Source organism: Kryptolebias marmoratus, linkage group LG10, assembly GCF_001649575.2.
Source record: "Kryptolebias marmoratus isolate JLee-2015 linkage group LG10, ASM164957v2, whole genome shotgun sequence".
NCBI classification, from domain to species: domain Eukaryota; kingdom Metazoa; phylum Chordata; class Actinopteri; order Cyprinodontiformes; family Rivulidae; genus Kryptolebias; species Kryptolebias marmoratus.
The window spans coordinates 13,005,836-13,025,793 of record NC_051439.1 but is presented as its reverse complement, the minus strand read 5'-3'; the positions used below and the strand labels follow the sequence as shown (position 1 = coordinate 13,025,793).

The following is a 19,958-nucleotide window of genomic DNA, read 5'->3' as shown; positions in this document are numbered from 1 at the left end:
ATTCAGTGTAATCCTGGTTATTTACACTAAAACATACATTTTTTCCTCTCATTATATTTGTGTCTTTTTAATCTGTTGACTTCTTTTAAACCCACTCTGCATAACCTGGGTTTTAAATAACCTAAATAATATGAGTGAAATAAATAAATGTCCACAAATAAACAGAAACATTGTTCAGCAGCGTGTTTGTGTTCGTTTCTGTTTGCTGTCATGGTGAAATAATCGGCGTCTGATGCTGATTCTCTCAAATTGGCTAATAATTGACAAATCAGTCGGCTGCTAAATGAATGAGTAATTTGCTGGATCAAACTATTGACGATCCAGATATTTTCTCCAAGGGGCTTGTTTCGGCGCTGTTGGGTTCTTCGATGAGTCTGGTGCGCGTCAAATTGGAGAGAAGGTTGTTTAAAAGGCGAAACAATTAAAAAATGCTGCCCGTGGAAGGGGCGAAATCATCACTTTCTGGTTGAGCTCGAATGTGCCAGGACTTTGTAAATCAAGCTCAGAGTGTGGAACCCTGGCTGACACAGCAGAGGAAGTATTAAAGGCTTGGCTGCCTCGTTAAATGAACGGTTCAGTATATATATTTATATATATTTATAATCTGTGGACGTTTCTCCTAGGTGTAGATTCACTTTTTAGCGAGATATCTCAAGAACCACGGAACAGATTTTAATGAAACTTTCAGGAGATGAACCTTTGGAGCCAACCTGATTCAAGATGGCCACCACAGCCAACTGGGAAACACAAAAATGGCGATAAGCCAGCCAGTTTTACAGACATTAGGCTAAAATCTGGCGTGGTAGTAGCTGAGCTTTGCCCCCCAACGCATAATTTAAATGCAACACGCTGCATGGCATGTTGGCATTAACTGTTGGAGTCAGCCCAATTCAAGATGGCCACCATAGCTAACTGACCTTAGCCAACACAGAAATGGCTACCCCTCAGTGACGTTTACAGATACTGAGCTAAAATTCAAGTGGTAGTAGCTGACGGTTGTTCACAACACATAATCCAGGCGGTAACAGGTCATGCGAGATCTCACAGAATTGTGCGAGATTCTGCATGATGTTGTTTTCAAGGTTTGACCAAAATGGCTGAGTAAAGTGTTTGGCCTTTAACTTAACATGCATATCTAGTTAGTAGAACAAATTGTCGAGTCTCCAGCTCTTGTCATAAAAGTCGGCTGATTTGTCCTACTAAACTAAATCTACGAGTGGAGTCTTCTCAACAGATAATGTCACGCCGGGCTCAGATAAAAGGCCTTTGATTGCATGTTATCCGCCAGCTCGAGACCGCACACGCTCACCTGCGTCATTCCCCTCTTCTGTGTCAAACCAGGTTTGCTGTCACAGCGAGTTTCTTCTGGTTCTTCCCTTTTTATTATTAAACACTGTGTGGATTTGTCATTTCACATCAACAGTAAGCAGTTTATCTCTGAACTATGTACTCCTGGAGATAGAGAAGTGTTGAATCAGCACGTTCCCCTTGACTGAAGCGTGGATATTGATATTTCCAGAGCTGTGCCCCCCCCACACACACACACACACACACACCTCCCTGGACGAGTCTCGGAGTGGAGGACTTCCTTGTGCCTCTGCTCCACAATCCCTGCTCACACTTGTGCGAGAAATCACGTTTCCCTCTTTCATCGGAGGGGTACCTCCTGGGAAATGGATGTCCTGGTTCACTGTTATGTTGTGCAAGAAACGCTATTACGGTTATCTCATGATATATGATGCACTGCTGTAAGGTAGTGTCGTTTTTTTTTTTTTTATTGCTTCTCGGTCTTTAAATTGGTTCAAGTTGTAGCTCCATGAGAAAATCTTTACTCGTCACAGTTGGGAAGATAAGAAGTTGTTTCCAAGCGGCTTAAATCATTCATCAGAACAGAGTCGCGGCCTAAACGTGTTCACTAATATTTACGGCGTCTGAAAAGTTTCATTTTAGACATTTAGACATTTTGCTGCAAAGTTAGCATTTGCATTTCTGGTTGATTTGCTTAAATTAGGATTAAAATACATCAGAAAATTATGAAAAACTGTTGTTTTTTACCCACAATATGCTAGAAGTGTTGTAGAATTCATGATGAAAATGAATAAATAAAGAAAAAAATAACATTTCTTAACTAAATAGACTAAATAGCTCTTTGTATTTAATCACAGAATCATTTGGTTTGATTAAAATGCATGCTAAAGAAACATATTAGAACATCTGCTCTGACTAGAAGTCGTTTTTAAAGATTTAAACTCAGTTTATTGTTGTTATTGGTTGTATAAACCTTGTTCATACTGCATCGGCTACATTTAATTTGATCGAAAATGATCTATAATTCTTTGTTATTCTATTTTTTAATCAGCCAATACTGGTGAAATCTGCTGATATTAAAAAAAATTGATGTTGGGAGTTTTTTCCTCCTAGGACAAATTTGTTTAAAACCTTTAAAAAGTAATTTTAAAAAGTCAGAGCAGCATTGTATATAGGTTGCTAAATTTTGTGCCGAGCTTTTACAACTTAGATATGCTTTATTTGTACCTGTATACGTATAATTTATAGGTTTCAGCTTCGTAAATGTAAGAATTTGACACTATAAACTGAATGAATTTTATTGATTTTATCTTTAATGAACAAATCAACATTTCTTAAGACTTTACCGTCTGGCAACATTAAATTTGCCTCAGTCTGTTTCAAAACCGTAAATCTTAACGCTATCAGTTTACTTTATCTAATTAAAAAGTCTCTGATGGCTCATATTTTTCCGCCTGCTGTGGGGAAGGCCGTGCTGTGACAAACCGGGGCTTTGTCTTTGCACCGTCGGCCCCGGAGTTGATGAAATTGGATTCTGCCGAGCGGTCGCCGGGCCCGCTTCATATTTAGGCCAGTTTCTGTAGTTCTTTGTGGACGTCCCATTCTGCTTACCCCTCCAGCCGTGTGGTAATTGATTTGGTGTCAGCTGTAGGGATTTACAGAGCTGACCCCAGTGCAGATTGAGACAGGCCGGGCGATTGAAAGCCTTTTTGAAATTCATTGCAGGGTGGAGGAATCTGGGCCCCCGTAGTCCGAGGTGTTGAGGGGGTGATGATTGAAGGAAAGTAGCTGTAGACGAAGTGAGATTTAACAGCACCTCAGAGAAACTGAAGTCCTGACCTTTGCTGTGGCTTTACACTCATTTCCTTCACCTTGGTTTTACTGATAATAATTGGTACCTTCTTTGATCTAAGGCCCTTCAGAACCTCCCCGTCATGGTCACTGATGATAAACATGAATTATTTATTCAAGGTGCCTTTTGTCTCGTTTAGGAGAACTGCTGCTCCTTAAAACAGCCGGCAGATAACAGCGTCGTCTCTGCAAAGAATATTTCATGTCATTTTTATTCAGAAGGAGTGTGGCTTAGTTGGAGTTCTGTAGTTGTAGTTAGAAAAAATATCATTAAAAAAATGAGCAAAAGTACTTCTCAAAAATTGGCTAGAAAAACAGCATTTTCACAGAAACTGCTGAAGTTTGCTAAAGAAACTGAAGTTGTTAGAGTTAAAGCAAGGAGAACAGAAGCTAAAAGGAACATTTATTTATTTTATTGTTTTTATTTATTAACCTTTATTTAAACATGCAAATCCCACTGAGATCTCAGATCTCTTTTTCAACGGAGGCCTAGGCCTGTAGCTAAAAGCTAAAAGGAGCAGAATGGTCGCTAGAAGTAGAAGAGCCATAGCTAAAAGGAACAAACAATAGCTAAAAGGTAAATGGAGCACAATGGGAGCAGAACAGTCATTAAAACAATCAGAAAGGAAGCTAAAAAGACCAAAATAGTAGCTAAAAGCTGAAAAGATCAAACATTAGCTGAAAGGAGTAGAACAGTAGCTTAAAGCTAAAAGGAACTAAATGATAGCTAAAAGATAAAAGGAGCCGAATGATGGCTAAAAGAAGCAAAACAGTAAAAAAAAGCTAAAAGTAGTACAACAAAAATGTTTTTGAAGGATTTGAAACGATAAGTGTATTTCTATGAGGAATTTTATTTAAACTAAAAGTCAGTATTTTGTGTAAAAGTTACAAATATCAAACATCCTAACAAACTATTCCTGATTGAGCTGAATGTTTTGATATACAGAGGCTTCAAATAAGCATAAAGTATCCAGAAGTAAGAAACTCAAAACAGGAAAACAATTCTGAGTTAGCATTCACAAAATAACCGGGGGAAGAATATGGGAGACGCACCGAATCGAGACAAAGCTCCACCAGAGCAGATCATTGTTTTCAACGTCTTTCTGTAAATCGCAGGTCTCAAAAGATGCGGTATCATGTTCTCTCCCAGGTGCCAGAGTATGTTGACTAGCCTGGATTTAATCTCAGCAGAACAATAACAACAAATGCACGTTGTCCGTGTGCGGATACAGTAGTTCCTGTGTGTCATTTTGAACAGCCTGTGCTTTGCACACTTTCAGTTATTGTTCAAGGAGTGGACAGAATTAGCTTGGCTGTGAATCATGCGCATGTTTAGCTGAGTTTTTATTTAGATGAGTCAAATCTCTTTATTTAGTCCCGTCTTGTCATCTGTCCAGGACTCACTGAGAGATGGATAAAAAAAATGTCAAGTTGTTGGTTTTGAATACCTTTTTATTTGTCCTTCCTCTGTGTTGCTGCAGTTTTACCATCAGTTCTGGATTGTATAACTGGATTATTTCTTGCATAAGAATGTCCTTGGGGCTGTTGGAAGGGGGTTCTCCCCCCCATGTGTCGCTACACGACCATCAGGGGATCCTGGACCTGATCTCTGCCCACCTAAATCCTCTGTGGACCCATGTCTTACTTCTGTTATTGCTGTAGTCCATACGCCAGATTAGGTCAGACCTCAGAGAGGAGACGAGCGCACAGATTATGCATCAGTCCAGATGGGCAGACTACTCTGAGCATAATGAGTCAATGAGATATAATGAATCTGTAGTCTACTTTGACTTTAACTCAGCTTGTTAGTGCAGAACCAGCCCTCCATATTTAGCTGCGCTTTTTATGCAGTTTTACATCAACTTGACTCAAACAAACTCCTTGAAATGTGACCAGAATTATTTTCGGGCAGCTGGAGTTTCTCATTGAAAAGTCGCCTCTGTAGCTGCACGAAACCACTCAGAGGTAGGAGGAAAAATCCTGATGCAAGCTGAACATGAAAGGAATGAGTCAACACAACGAGATCTGCTTCAGCGAACGCCTGCATTCTCAGAAAGCTTCGACTTTTTTTTTTTCTTTTCTTTTGCGCTGCCAAACCTCATATAAATGATTGTAAAGAAGTTTTGTTGTTACCAGAACCATCAGCTCACTCATGCTGCGGCTTTTATGCTGAGCTCTGAATAATTAAAAAAGTGATGAACTGTACTCGGCTGTCTTTTTAGCCAGTCTGCTAGTGGACTGAATGAAAGCACAGATAACTGGATTCTCTCCCGCCCACCTCCCCAGCGCTGCAATATTTGCCTCTGATCCCTGGCAGGCAGCCAGAACGCAGCAAATTGAGCCTGGAATAGAGTATGGAGGGCAAAGGCAAGGTTTCCTCATAAGTCCCTTAAGTGGGCTCAGTATGCACGCACCGTTGCAGTGGACGCTCAGGAAGCATTAGCCTGACAGCCGTCATCATCTCTGCAGCCTGAATAGAAATAAAGATCAGAATCGGCAGCTAGCTGGATCACACGAGGAAAATGTTGGTGTTACAGCCTTCAGTAACACGTTTCCAAGAGAGTCGCGCTGCTGTCGCTCGTTGTGGACGAGATTCGAAACAAAAAGAGGCCAAATTTTTACTGAGTCATGGTGAGTTGACGCTATGAGGGGGGGCTTAGGAGTAATTGTCACCCTGGATGAACTTGTGGGGTTTTAGTGATTCAAAATGAAGGGTTGGTGACCGCAGTGAGGGGAGCCTCAGAGAGCCGTCATACGGGAGACTGGCAGGCCACAGCAGACAAAAGCTGAATCTGCTGAATCAATTCACCTCTAATGCACGCTAGAGCCGTCATTGGTGGTTTTGATGCATGTTGAAAGTTCAGGACTCAAATGATCACATGCATACATTTATAAAAACTTTTACACGGCCAGAGAAACCCCAGGAAATAGATCATGTCTTCAGTGAGGGTGCCAAAGCGAAGGCATTATTAGCATTCTGGTTAAATTTATATTTATATTGTTGTGCAGCTTGGAAACAAAGCATGCAAATTATATCAAGATGTCTGGCTCGATCAGGAATAGTGTGCTATGACTTTTAGTAGCAGTGTGTTGCACGCAAAGTAGGCAAAATTCATTAAAACAAAAAAAAATGCAGGAAAAAATAATAAATAATAATATATGAGAGAACCCAGCCCTCTTCGGAGCTCTGTAGGTCAGTCATACTTCACAGTAGAAATGTTCACATGTAGAAATGTAGAAAAGTCACAGAAAGTTGGACTTTACATGTCTGAGCTGGCATTTTGATATCTTTATGGTTTTTACGCCATCACAGTTTAAGTTTAATGGTTTTTTACCGATTTTTTCCATCAAATATTTAATTGGCAGTTGATTTCACTGACTTTTGAAATGTCTGAACTTTTCAAATCTTTTACAAACCCTTCTTACTCCCACACCTCTTTATGATCCATGTACACATTATACTTCAAATTGTGTTTTGTTTTTTTTTTGTCTTCTTTCACCCAGTGTGTCTCTTATTGCTGCAGGACTGATGGTTTTCTCTCAGATCTTCTCTAGGCAGGGAGTGCACAGCCAAGCTTATATTTTAGCTCAAAATATTCGGTTTAAAACCTGAAGTAAAGCGTGTTTTTTGACATGTCGTATCCCCTACGTAAAACACTGTAGACACAGAAAAACTCACGTGTTGCCATCAGAACCGTCTGCCTGACGTGGAGTTTTTGAGGCTTACTTTCAGCCTGCGTTTGTGTCCGCCTCTCGTTAACTTGGCCGTCGGGGAGTGACGGACACAGGTGTGTGGTTACCGTGGTGACCGCAAATGAGCCACTGGCAGCAGCTTTAACACTTGGTTCTCTTACGCTTCTCATACAGTGCATACGCCAGAATATTGGCATTTGTCTCTCAATTTAAGATTATTATAAAGTTACTGTAAGTGGGATTCTCTAATTGTGTCTGTCATCTGTGTTTTATAAACTTCTATTTATTTATTTTTCCATTTGTAACTTATCGGGCGGACCATTTTTTGTTAATCGTTCATTTTAAATTTGTAAAGAAAAAGGTCGGAGCCTTTACTTTGCTGCCTGCAACGCCACGGTACATTATGTCAACTCTTGTTTCCACAAACAGTCCGACTGTTTTGCCTTTCAGAGCAACATCTAACCTCATCACTGACTCATTCCATGTAACAAGGTAATTATAATCAGCGGAGGCCGTGGATCTCAATGTCCAACTGAGGACCGGTCTGTGTTTTATTACTGGATTTCTCAGCCCTGGATATCCAGTTGAGTGAGTAATCAGTTTAAATGAAACATCTGTTGTGCTCTTCAGTCAAAACTAATCAACTACGTAAGCAGGACACTGCAAATAAAGCTGTTTCTGGAGACTAAGCAGGATATAAAACAACATTTCAGTCAAGCGTCATGTTAAAACGATAGTCATTTTTCTCTTTCATGCTTCACTTTATATAAGGATTTTTGTTTAAGCAAGTCAGTCTTGGGGCTGGCACTTCATTTGAAATAATTTTTTTGAGTTCTTTGATGGAAATAATCTCCACATAAAGAACCGGTTTGAGTGTTTAACTGAGTTGCTGTGTAACCAGGCCAAATCTGAACTCGTGAACAGCTGGTGCAACAGGCTTCAGGTCATCACATGAGTGTCAGAAATGAGGCTAAAGCAGACAAAAATCAGTCCTTTTATAACTCTTATGAGACATGTGATCAATGATCGTTTGTCGTACACCAAACAAACAGCTCAACTATCTAAAACTAGATTTGCATGCAGGGAACATTGCCTGTCTTTGACTTTTCCCTCATGATTCAATGCTGCAGGAATGTTGTAGGATGGCGTCTGTTGCAAACGCCTCTTGTCTTCCTCCTTCGACGTCTGTCTATATGCGTCCAGCTGGATGCCATCAGTCTGTGGGCTGTCTCGTGCCTGGGCTAGAAAAAGCTTTTGCACCGTCTCCCACTCCCGTTTCCCGTTTGGTCATCATGACATTTATTCAACACTGTACACTTGCTCATTCTTGTGAAGTTTGTTGTTCAGGCAAACCTGAGTCGTAACTCGTGACAGCTCCCGGTTCTCAGAGATTAAATGCAAAGATAAAAGCTCCTCTTGTGGTTGGTTTGGTTTCTTACAGGATAATTAAGAAAGTCTTTGTGATGATTTCTCGTCAGCTCACTCATCCTTGCTGTTTTTTTTATTACTGAAAAGAAACAAAATATTTTGCTCTGCTCTGCAGTATAAAGCAGTTCTCATTCAGACGAGATTATGGGAACTAAACGAGCACAAAAGAGGAGTCAAAATGCTGATCACAGTGACGTACGATTCTGTGGCAACAGATGTCCATGCATCACCACAGAGCTATGTTACCCACTTTCCTCAGACTTTGTTTTTTTGTCTTGTTGTGAAGCGGGAGCGGCTGTGAAGATCATCTATTGTGGCTCCAAACTGCAAAACACGGCACACAAGCCCTGGTTTTCAGCCACCAAATGCAGATGCAAATCCTTCACAATAAAAAGTTGCTGCGGATTTTGTAATTTGTGTCTCCTAAAAAAAAAAAAATAAAATCTCCCGTTATCCTTTAGAGCTCTTGTGATTTTTTCAAAACTAATTTAACTATAAGGGGGTAAAATAAAGGGTATAAAATGTCAGGTGTGAATTAGAAGCTCTGCCTTGACGTCCATAATATGTCAGGGTAATAACTTCGGTGCAGATGCATCTTCAGTGGAGGTTTTCCTCCTCGCGATCATGCAGTTCAGATGTTGGGTGGATCTCAGTATTTTCTCCTTTCTGTTTGTTTCATTATTAATGAGAAGCACTGAGGGAAGCGCACCGTGGATCATATTCACCGAGAAAAGCAAGGGTCTTAGGGGGAAGCGTCACGCTACATGAAACACTGCAAACTTCAGGGAGAAGGAAATGCAAGAGGTTTCAGAAAATCCCAGCATTCTGCTGTTTGGTTTTTTTGGGTTTTTTTTTGTGAAAAAGGCTTCCAACATGAAAAGCATGGCAGGGAAATGAGTTTGTTTACCACAGTAGGTGACCCTTCTTCCACAGTCACGCTGTCCTTTTAGGCTCCTGTGTCATTGTGTGTTTTGTGATGACACACTTCGGCATGTGACTGCCATTTTCAGAAGCATTAACCTTTTGGTTCACGCCCGCCCTCCTCAGGAGGTTTCTGTTTATGGATGCATGAAGTGATTTTGGCAAGTTGATTGCCTCGTAAACTTGGACTGATAATTCAGTTTTACCTAGGTCTAAGCAAAGTCAGTGAATGGTTGTTGAGCTTGTGTTTTTTTTTGGGTTTTTTTGCTTGTTGTTGGGACTTTATGTGCACTCCAGTGGGGTGATTTGATGCACTGAGCTGTTCTCTCAACATTGCGGGGAGTGAGGTGGGAGATAACGACACAAATCCTCTTCCAGGACCCAGTCCTCTCTCTCTCCTCGGAAGGTTTTACTCTAATTAACTCATCTTGTTGGGATTAATTCAATTTTTCTGAATAAGTTGCATGTATGCCTGAACATGCTTTTATTTTGTTAAAATTTTGCTAAAAAATGAGCAAAACTGTACCCAGGTTAGTTAAAGGTTGTCATGCTAAAAGTGTATTCATGTTTGTGCTTTATTTTATTATTTTGCTTGACTTTTTAAATAATGAATGAGCTATATTACCTTCACGCTGTACATATAGTATAATAAAGACTATTTCTCTTGAAAAGCAGAAGTCTTTTAAAAGATCAAATGCATCAATTTCTGAGTTACCCACTGAATAAATAAATACATGCAAGTTATATTTGTTGCATATTTTTCTGTTGCAACAAGATGTAATTTGACTAAATAGCAGTAAAATTCAACTTATAAACAAAGCTCTAAAATGTTGCCACTTATTAAAAAGCATTTAGTTAAATTCATTCACTGAGTCAGACTGGCATGATATTACAGGAAATCCAAAGTTTTTTACAAATTATTTACTAGTGAACTAAGTGCTCGTATTAAAACGCAAATGTTCAGCAACGTGTGTTACCTGTGGAGTCATATATATTATATATTTAAATCCCTATTCACGTTAAATACCAGTAATAACTTCGAATAAAGTATATTATTCTGTGAAGCTGAATGAAGTTAAAATTTAAATCAAAATGTTAGGATCGATGTTTAATATTTTTACAGTATATCTAGATGTTTCTTCTCAGAGACATTTCTCTAAATGCATGATAATTTCAAGTAATAGATTTAAGTTTGCTATTTGCCTCTTTCTGTCCTGATTCAGAGGGTTCTGGTTTGACCTGCCCTGTCCTTTGTTTAGGGTCATGTAAAAGTATTGTTTGCTGTTGCATTGAGTAATTTCCTCTGTAAACACTGTCCTGCTTTGAGCAGTAAAATTAGGTCATGGTTACAGGAAATCTTTTGTGTCTGCAGCTTAACAACCACTTGGGACATTTAACCTTTTTGTCCCGAGGTCTTGGCTGTAAAATTACTGATTTTCACTGAACGAAATGTGTTTTAACATTCAGTTTAAAAGGTTGCCAAAGATAAAAGTTTAGTCCAGTAATTGATCGTTGCAGTCAGTTGTATTTATAACCTTTCAGCATTTTTGTTTTAGAGACTGTTTGCATTTATTGAACACGGTAATGAAGACGACCTCCTCGTGTTTGTTTGTGTCCCTGCACAGAGGACGGACCCTCAGCTCCTGGCCCAATTCTACTACGCTGATGAAGAGCTCAACCAGGTGGCCACTGAGCTGGACAGCCTGGACGGCAGGAAGGACCCTCAGAGATGTACCCTGTTGGTCAACCAGTTCCGATCCTGTCAGGTCAGTACGGAGAACAAATGAAGTCATCATCTTTCCCGGCCTTCCTGTATAAACGGTGCATAAAAATAGACCTTAAGTGGAGCAAAGCTGGCACCGAGATAAATTAACCCTCAGCTTGTGTTTCATTCTGAGCCATGATTGCCTGTTTTTATTTCAGATTCCTTTCTTTCACATAATCACCTGCTCGAACCATTGATTTGGTCTCAAACCTGAAAATAGCAAGTGTCCTTGTTATTTATTCCAGGATGCAGCCATGGTGATATGACTGCTTTACTAAACACTGCTTGGCTAAATTCCTATATGAATCTTTTTTGCTGATAAGGTGAGACGAGTCGACTTCGTCTGGAAGCAGTCACTGTTACCTTGGCTTGAGCAGCCCACTGAGCTGTGTGTCACCGGCAGATTTTTAGAACAAAGCCTGTAAAAACTGCACCTTTTTTTCCAAAGAAATTATGTTCAGAATCAGAATAAATTTGTTAACTTAGTGAAATCTGAGCTACAGCTTTATGAAGAGGAGTCTGAATGTAAGATAGTGAGCTGTTTGCAGTGATAAAAGTTTTTATTTTAGGTGTTTATAGGACCAAAAGAGCAGGAGTGTTGGCAGCATTTATGGTTAAAGTTATACGTGTAGTGGAGGAGGTTTTCATCTGGCCTGTTGTGCCTTGCCCTCCCACCCACTGGCAGGGCACATGGGGAGAACCACTTAATAAGGTCACGACTTGATCCCTGGCTGTTCTGGTTCTTCCTTCCGTCTGCCAAGCTATCACCTGGGTTTCCTTTAGAGTTTTATTTTTATCTTTTATGAGTACCCGGGAGTGATCTACCCTCTCATTCTCTTTTACATATAATGGAAAAAAGCTCTGTATATTTTCCAATAAGTTACAGGTTCAGAAAGATTACGATTAAGGGGGTTTGCCTTCAAGATCTCAGTGAGTTTGAGCATTAAACAAAGCAGCATGACTCCCCAAAACACATCTATCCTAAATATAAAAGGAAGACTCAAGACAAAATTACTGTATGTGCTTGAACCTGCTGCCGCAATGAAGATCTTTTTCATAGACTTTTGCTTGGATTACTGGCTTACTGCTTATATTATCCTCCCACATTGTAGCCTGCTGGAACATGCAAGGATGGTACCGTGCAGTAAATCCTTCATTATTCCCGTTTCTTCACATTTTACTTCCACTTTGTCCCACATTTTCCCACAGCTCCTTATCAATAGCTCCTCAAGCTTTCTGCAGTTCTTTTAAAGTATTTCTCGGGACAATGACTGCATTTTAAAATTTATTTTCAGGTCAGGTTGCAATTTTAATTGTTCATTTTTGAGTCATTAAAGCATAAAAATGTGTCTTACCCAGTGGACGAACCAGTGTTGTGTTCACACCTAACAGAGTCTGTTAATTGTTTCTTTGTTACTGACAAACTTTGAAGCAGATTATAGCATTTTTTTTACATCATAACATTCAATTTTTTGATTCCCCGAAAAGCTATTAGCCGTAATCTTGATATATGGTGTTTATTGTGTCTTAAAATCATGTTGAACTGGACAAGCAGTGAGTAAAAAGATTAAAAACTAAGAAACTACAGAGGGTGAACAGTTTTGAAAGTGATGTCCTTTAGCGCAGGTCTTCTGTCAGCAACGACCTGACGCAGGACCTGAAAGATGCCTCATCTTTTAATTGATCAGTGCGCTGAAGATTAATCAGAAATGGTCTGAATTCAAAGGGGTTTTTTTTGTCAAGAAGCCGTTCTAAAGAAATTAAAATCAGGACAAAAGGCTGATGTATGCTAAAATATACACAAGATAAACCGAACCTTTCGTGGTAACAGGTCTTGTGGATTAACAAATTCAAATTTTCAACCTTTTGTTGAAAAGAAAAGAAGAATGACCAGAAAAAAAAATCCTGTCAGACCTTAATACACCATCCAGTACTCTCTGGGAAGCACAACTCAATACTTGTAGAAAATATCTTGTGTTTGCAATGGACAAAGATAAAGTTAGATCAGATAAAAAAGGAAACAGAGACAGTTGGTTGTCTTCAGTCAGACAAAAATATTCATATCCTGCTAGAGACCCTGCACCTGGAAGCTAAGACAAGTGAAAAATGATTCTTTGTGTCCCGTTTAGGGAGATTCAGCCTGGATACATGTTCAACACACTGACATAGAGGAATAAGTGGTTAAGCTCTTGTTCCCAGACTTTTTTAATCTTTCTCCTTGGGGCGAGCAGAGAAAGACACAGTTCTTTTCCTGACAAGATTACAGTCTACAGCACAGCTGGGATTGAGTAAAAGGCTCATTGTAAGTCATTGTTATGGCTGTTAAACATGCCAGCGGCACAGAAGCTCTTGATTTGTTCATGTTGTGTGTGTGTGACACTGTGTTTTCACTGCTGGAGCTCTGCTGAAGCTGAACGTAGCTGTAGGGCCGTAATGATCTCATGTTCTTGTCAAATTGTTTTTATTTCTTTCCTAATCAAATGTCTTCAAGCAAGGCAATGCAACTGATCTTCTTAAATGGGTGACAGGTGGATGTGGATTAGTAAATAACATTAATTAAACAAGGCTGCCTCTCATTTTCTTTTCATCCGTCCAACTAGTTTGCTCAATTTGGTTTTGTGTCACTTTTGTGTTTGTCTGCAGGACAACGTGTTGAACATTATCAGTCAGATCATGGATGAATGTATCCCCAACGACAGGGCCAACAGAGACTTTTGCGTCAAGTTCCCCGAGGAGATTCGTCATGACAACTTGGCAGGGCAACTGTGGTTTGGAGCTGAGGTAGCGTATTCCCTCCTGCATCGGCCTGAAAGAAAAACAACCTCGCAAATTCTCCGTTTCAGTTTTTCTTTTACAAGCATTGTTTATCAATGATCAAATGTGAGCATTAACTCTCGCAGATCAGTGCGAGATAATTAATGATGTACGTGTTCCTGCTCAGTGTTTGGCTGCAGGCTCCATCATCATGAACCGGGAGATAGAGAGTATAGCTATGAGACCCCTGGCTAAAGACCTGACTCGCAGCCTGGAGGAGGTACGCAACATCACCAGAGACCAGGCCCTGAGAGACCTTAACTTGTACACAGACCGCATGAGGGAGGCATTACGACATTTTGACAGCCTTTTTGCTGAGTTTGAGCTCAGGTAAATCAGCAACAAGAATGACTGCATCATCAAAATTAAACTGCAGCTGTCTTTAGGAAAGTTTTTTTTCTTTCTTTCTTCTGTTGGCAGCTATGTGTCCGCCATGGTGCCTGTGAAGTCTCCCAAAGAATACTACGTACAGCAGGAGGTGATTGTGCTCTTTTGTGAGACTGTGGAGAGGTATGATGATGATTATCCTTCAGAAATATAAACCTAGGCACCTACTTCTGTCTAGTATGGGTTGGAAACAGAAGATGATGCGGTTTCCTTTCTAACTGTGCCTTCCGGTTTGTTGTCTCAGGGCTCTGAAGTTGGGCTATCTCACACAAGACATGATCGATGACTATGAACCTGCACTCATGTTTACAATTCCCAGACTAGCCATTGTGTGGTAAGTGTTGCCTGTCTTTCCACCAGCCCTTTTTTTTCCTCTCCTCTTTTCCACCCACCTCTTACAGAAAGCTAAACGTGTTTTTCAGTGGGCTTGTTGTGTATCCTGAGGGACCTCTGAACCTCGACCGTAAATCTGAGGACATGTCTGATCTCTTCAGGCCTTTTCGCACTTTATTGAAGAAAATTAGGTGAATTCTAGGAATATTCGTCAAAAAAATGTCCCTTTCTCATTCAGCTTTTTTTTTACTGCAACTATCTTCCAATGTTATTTGCAGAGATCTCCTGCAAACTCTCACTGAGGAGGAGTTGATGATGCTGGAGAGAAACCTGTGTATTTCTCAGGAAGGAGAGTTGTCCACAGGCCAGGGGGTGGCCACAAACAACATACCAGCACAAGTCCAAGAGAATCGCTCATCCTGCAGCCTTACTAATGACACCTCAAACGGGGAGGAGGAGGAGGAGGGGGAGGAACAAATGCCTGTGTTTGTCGTCCCCGATAAGGAGGAGGAATTGGCAGCAGTTGAAAATGGCTGGGAGGAGGTGAAAACCCAAAGGGGGGAGGAGGAGCAGGAAGAGGGCCTGCTCTGTGAGGAGGCGGAGGAGGCCGAGCTGGCTTGCTCCATGCAGTACGATGAGGAGGAACTGGAGCAGCTCAACATGATGGTGTATCGCGTGGGGGACGAAATGTCCACTCTGCTGTCCCCTCCTAGCCAGGGCCAGTCCCCGGCCCATCATGCCAGCAGGAGAGAGCCTGGAGGCTCCAGTGGAGCGTCCAGCACTGAGGCCTCCCCACGCAGGGTCTTGGGGAGCCAGGGAAGGACAGGCATCTATGTAGAGGAGGAGGACAGGGTCTTTTTGATGGAGGATCTGGATGCAGCAGGTGATGGCATCGCCAGCATTGCAAGAGAGGCCTGTAGTTCTGTCGTCCATTCTTCTAAAGAGCCTACATGTCGCATGCAGCACAAGCTCGAAACACAACCGTACTCCGGTAGGAACGGTTGGTACTCTGAGACGACATCAGAGCAGCCTTGTTCACAGCCACGCAGCCTGAACACGCGCTGCTCTGTTGCAAAACGCCCCCCGTGCACCCCTTCCTCTTGTTCTGAACCTCTGCCTTACAGCAACGGGTGGGAAATGGGTTTAGAAGGGACAGCATCTGAAACAGCTGAGGTCATTGCCCACCGCATGGGAGGGATGAAGCTGTCCGCTACAGTCATCTTCAACCCTCGCTCCCCCAGCTTGACGGAGCTGGCAGTGGACAAGCTGCTGCTGCCTCGGCCACCTCCCTCTGAGATTGAGCCCAGTGGCCCCCTGGTGGCCACCCATTGCCTGCTCAACTCTTGTGTCTGCTGCGGGAGCTGCGAGGACGGTCAAGAGGATGCCATCGCCACTGAGACCGCAGGACTCGGATTAGGCCTGGGTCTGGGACTGGAAAAACATACCAAGACCTCAGCTCCCAGCACTGTCATCCAGTCTGCCGCCTGCCAGCTTCCTCAGCGCGGCCACGAACCTTTCAGCAAAAGTGAGGTCGCCCAGCTGACTCCACCTTCGTCCCGTTGCTCCGCAGAGCCGCTGGAAGAGGATTCAAACTCCCAGCTTTGTGAAAAGTGCCTGGTGGTGTCTTCGGGGCAGGGGCATCTCTCTCAGGACTGCAGCTCTAGAAGAGGGGGGGCGGTCTCCACATGTAACCACCAGCTGAGGACTGAAAGGAAGCAGCATTCCAGTGGAGGCCGACAGACTGACAAGGAGGCGGATAACAGCAAGCCAGAAAATAAGGATTTTAGGCGGGACACCAAAGAGGAAAACAGGAGAAGCACCAGGTTTGTCTTCGACGCTTCACATGTTAATCTGGTATTTGTTTTCTTTTATTTTGGCTGCATTTTTGCCATATGTATTATAATAATATTCAGTTGGTTTTCATTAATCTCTATTTTACATTTTTTTACTATTTGTTCCATTACCTGTATTTATTTCAACATTTCATTGGTTGTATATATTTGTTATTTTTTATTATTTATTTGGTTGTTTTTAGTTTTCAGAACTCTCCCCTCAGCTCTGTGTCAGGTAGTGACTGTGAGAGTGTGTCGGTAACCACATGTAGTCTTTCAAGCAGTGCTTATACTCCCAGGTAACATAAAGTTCATCCATGTGTCTGTCTCATGAAATTAAAAAAAAAATTTAGAAAATGCTTCTTTTGTTTTTTAGACTTTAAGTAGTTTTATTCATGGTTTATTAAAGTGTCAGTCACATCTAAGTTTCCTTGTTAGTTTATTGAGATTTATGCCATTCATAAAGTATTTGCTCTGCTGCTTTATAGTAGAAGATGTAAGGAATATATTGAGTGTGTCATGTGTTGATTGTTTTATCGATTTAAAAAAAAAAGGCAAATGCTGAAATCTAAATAATGTGTGCCTTTGTGAAAGAGCTGTAATGAGTTTTTTCTGTCTCCGTTCAGTCCTGTCAGCAGTCTAACTCCCAGCTCTGGGACGTCGGAGGAACTGGACCACCAGGAGATCAAGCTGGCTCTGCACGACGCCAAGGTGGCAGCAAGGAACAAGATCCGATCCCGTTTTCACAGCAGCAGCGATCTTATCCACCGTCTCTTTGTTTGCATATCAGGTAAAGAAAGTTATTTTTATTTCTGTATGTCTTTACATCTCCTGGCTTAATATTTGTTGCATGATTGTGTGCGATACAGGTGTTGCTGACCAGCTGCAGACCAACTATGCTAGTGACCTTCGTAGCATCCTCAAGACTCTTTTTGAAGTTATGGCAACCAAATGTGAGCAAGGAGACAACGATAAGCAAAAGAAGGGTGAGAAATACGGTGTAGTTAATCTGTCCCATGTTAATATTTTTCAGCCAGAATGCAAGATTTCTGTCAAATTTGTCATTGTGATATAATTTCAGTAAAATGAAGCCTGTATTTTTATCCCTGATACGACTTCTCAAGCTTAATCTGTGCAGTTGCTCTCAATAGTCAGTCTGTTTTCACAAATCAAATGTTTAAGGGTATTCAAAGTGGTTCAGTCCTGTTTTCTTCCAATAAAAGACACATTAAAACCCCTCTGCTTTAATTGCTTTTGAAAGCTGTCTTATAATAGCTGTTCCACTTGCTTCAGACATTCCCTATTATTCCACCACTATCCCTAACTGGGCTGTAATTTTGTTGCTTAGCTTCTTAGACAAACAGCGATCAATTTCAGCGTGTGGTAGTTAAAATTAGTTATTTTATGGTGTCCAGCAGGTCCTGTTCTGCGCAGTGCAGTGCTGGAGGACTGTGCTCTGTGTCAGGAGACCATCTCATCATCAGAATTGGCAGCCAAAGCCCGGGAGGGCCAGTTCGAAGGTCAGCACATCCACAGACAGAGTGCAGTTGTCATCCTGTTCCTTTTCCCCCTGCCTCTCTCTCTCTGTCTCTTAGCAAATGTTCAGCCAGTGACAGTTCTGCTGTGTGTTTACCGTTTCGTGTTGCCTCTCGTTGCAGACCCTCCAGACTGGGTCCCCGATGATGCCTGCAGCTCCTGCATCGCCTGCAAGGCTCCCTTTACCGTCATCCGCAGGAAGCATCACTGCAGGAGCTGTGGAAAGGTATGAGCTGTTTATCCTCAAAGCTGCAAAACTATCAAAACCTCTCAGTTTAATTTGCACCGGTTGAAACAAATTATTATTTTACTGTTTTTAGATTGCAACTAATTCATCAAAACCTCTCATTTCAGATTTTCTGCTCTCGCTGCTCTTCTCATTCTGCTCCGTTGCCTCGATATGGCCAAGTTAAGCCCGTCAGGGTTTGCACCCACTGCTACATGTTTCATGTCACGCCTTTCTACAGCGACAAGCCCGGCATCTGAACCCGTATCATTACCTCCAACACACAGTCTGCCACAAGAGCATATGCAACAGACAGATCCACCGCTGTGAACAAAAGCTAATGCAGCACTGCTCTGGTAATCCTTAACGGTCATGATTGTACCTCCTGAGCATGGCTTCAGAATAATGTCACTGTAAATGAGACGAGCCGAAAGTCCAGACAAGAAACCACGATGTGATGATCCAGTCCGTTTATCAGAAATGCTAATGTGTCAGTGGGTTTCGAAAGCATTTTTCTGTGCCCATCCAGTACGAGTAATTCTCAGAAGACTGAATGTTGACGTGCAAAGAGGGAATGAGCTAACAGCAGCGACTTTTTTGCAGCAGCTTTTTTTTTTTTTTTAGCAATTTACGCCACAAAATCAGAACCGGCTACGTTTTTTCCCCCCCCTCTTGCTGTAGGTGATAATGAGAAGAGTTGTTTTATTTTTCTATGCTTTAATGAGCTTCCCACATCTGTGTCCAAGGACCACTACACTTAAAAGAATGTAAGTCAGAATCACCACGTCGATCTCCCCAGTTCTGGTTAGGATTGTGCTAAAACAATTCACGTAAGCGTTTTGATATTTAAATGGGAGTTTGAAAACAGTCTTCAGCAGGCCTCAAATCTCAGCAGAGCAAAACTCAAAACCAGGAAATGTTTTTTTTATCTGTTCCGGCTTGTTAAGGTAATAAAGGTGCAAATTTTTGTGTCGTTTTGTGAGGGGAGTCCAGATTCCAGTACAGGTTGGTGGTGATTACTTTTCCCTTTTGAACCACCACATATTGAGTTTGCTACGAGGACTCCGGTGTAGCTGAGATGGATATGAAGTATTGTCTTGAAGCTCCATAACGGAGAGCTGACCTCTTATCACGTACTAACCTCATTAACACCGCAATGTGAATAATTGGTGTGGACCAGAGGCCTTCTCAGGTGCTGGCTCACAGGACAACAGGCCTAATGTCGCCCAGTGATTTTTCTTTTTCCTCATTAATGTTATTGTGCAATATTATCACTGCTAATTCACACTTAAGAGACAGATCCTTTGATATTTTAGGCTTTTTCTGAAGAACAGCATTGTGTTGGTATAATGTTAGACAGAAACAGATATTTTGCCGCCAGACTGACAGCTTCCTTCTTGCTACTTCTGCAACGATAGCAAAGAAAGCATCTTCCACATTTACAAGACAATGCTTTGTACATCTGAATGCTGTAAAGTGACCAATATGGATCTTTGAATAACAGTGAAATATTTAATTTTCTCCGTTCTGCCCAGACTTGAAGCAGCCCCTCAGGCATTATCTGTTCAGAATCACTTTATAATATTCTTAATTATAGGAAAACTTACTTTGAAACATTGCAAATTTTCTTTTATAAAGAACACTAATGAGATGAAGCTGTAAATTACCTTTATGTATAAAAAAAAAGAGGAAATCATGCAGTAATAAAAGGACGAGAAATTCTGTTATTATTTCAGAACTTGGTCTTATTTTGTAAAACTCAAATTCATTTCCATAATAAGAGCTGTGTAAAATATTCAACAAATGTTATATAGTTTTAAATGCGATGTATATTGAAATAAATGATCCTTTTTCTGTTTTAAAA

At 41.3% G+C, this 19,958-nt stretch overlaps 2 protein-coding genes across 4 annotated transcripts in view; one reads left to right on the top strand and one right to left on the bottom strand.

Annotated features, from left to right (window-relative positions):
* cfap99 (cilia and flagella associated protein 99) overlaps positions 1 to 1,454 on the bottom strand; it is a 9,213-nt gene extending 7,759 nt beyond the window's left edge. The window contains exon 1 of the mRNA XM_037977830.1: positions 1,310 to 1,454. The gene's annotated coding sequence lies outside the window, so the exon portion shown is untranslated. The remainder of the gene's footprint in view (positions 1 to 1,309) is intronic.
* zfyve28 (zinc finger, FYVE domain containing 28) overlaps positions 1 to 19,958 on the top strand; it is a 20,774-nt gene extending 816 nt beyond the window's left edge. Inside the window, exons 2-14 of one of the 3 annotated variants that reach the window (XM_017417873.3) lie at positions 10,827 to 10,967; positions 13,610 to 13,747; positions 13,908 to 14,110; positions 14,201 to 14,290; positions 14,412 to 14,501; positions 14,590 to 14,691; positions 14,779 to 16,323; positions 16,536 to 16,631; positions 16,959 to 17,122; positions 17,202 to 17,318; positions 17,751 to 17,852; positions 17,991 to 18,094; positions 18,223 to 19,958. In XM_017417873.3, the coding sequence (XP_017273362.1) occupies positions 10,827 to 10,967; positions 13,610 to 13,747; positions 13,908 to 14,110; positions 14,201 to 14,290; positions 14,412 to 14,501; positions 14,590 to 14,691; positions 14,779 to 16,323; positions 16,536 to 16,631; positions 16,959 to 17,122; positions 17,202 to 17,318; positions 17,751 to 17,852; positions 17,991 to 18,094; positions 18,223 to 18,354 (3,024 nt within the window). In that variant the 3' untranslated portion in view covers positions 18,355 to 19,958. Of the gene's footprint in view, positions 1 to 10,826; positions 10,968 to 13,609; positions 13,748 to 13,907; positions 14,111 to 14,200; positions 14,291 to 14,411; positions 14,502 to 14,589; positions 14,692 to 14,778; positions 16,324 to 16,535; positions 16,632 to 16,958; positions 17,123 to 17,201; positions 17,319 to 17,747; positions 17,853 to 17,990; positions 18,095 to 18,222 lie in introns of all 3 variants that reach the window. The other 2 variants (XM_017417865.3, XM_017417883.3) reach the window with 2 other exon arrangements.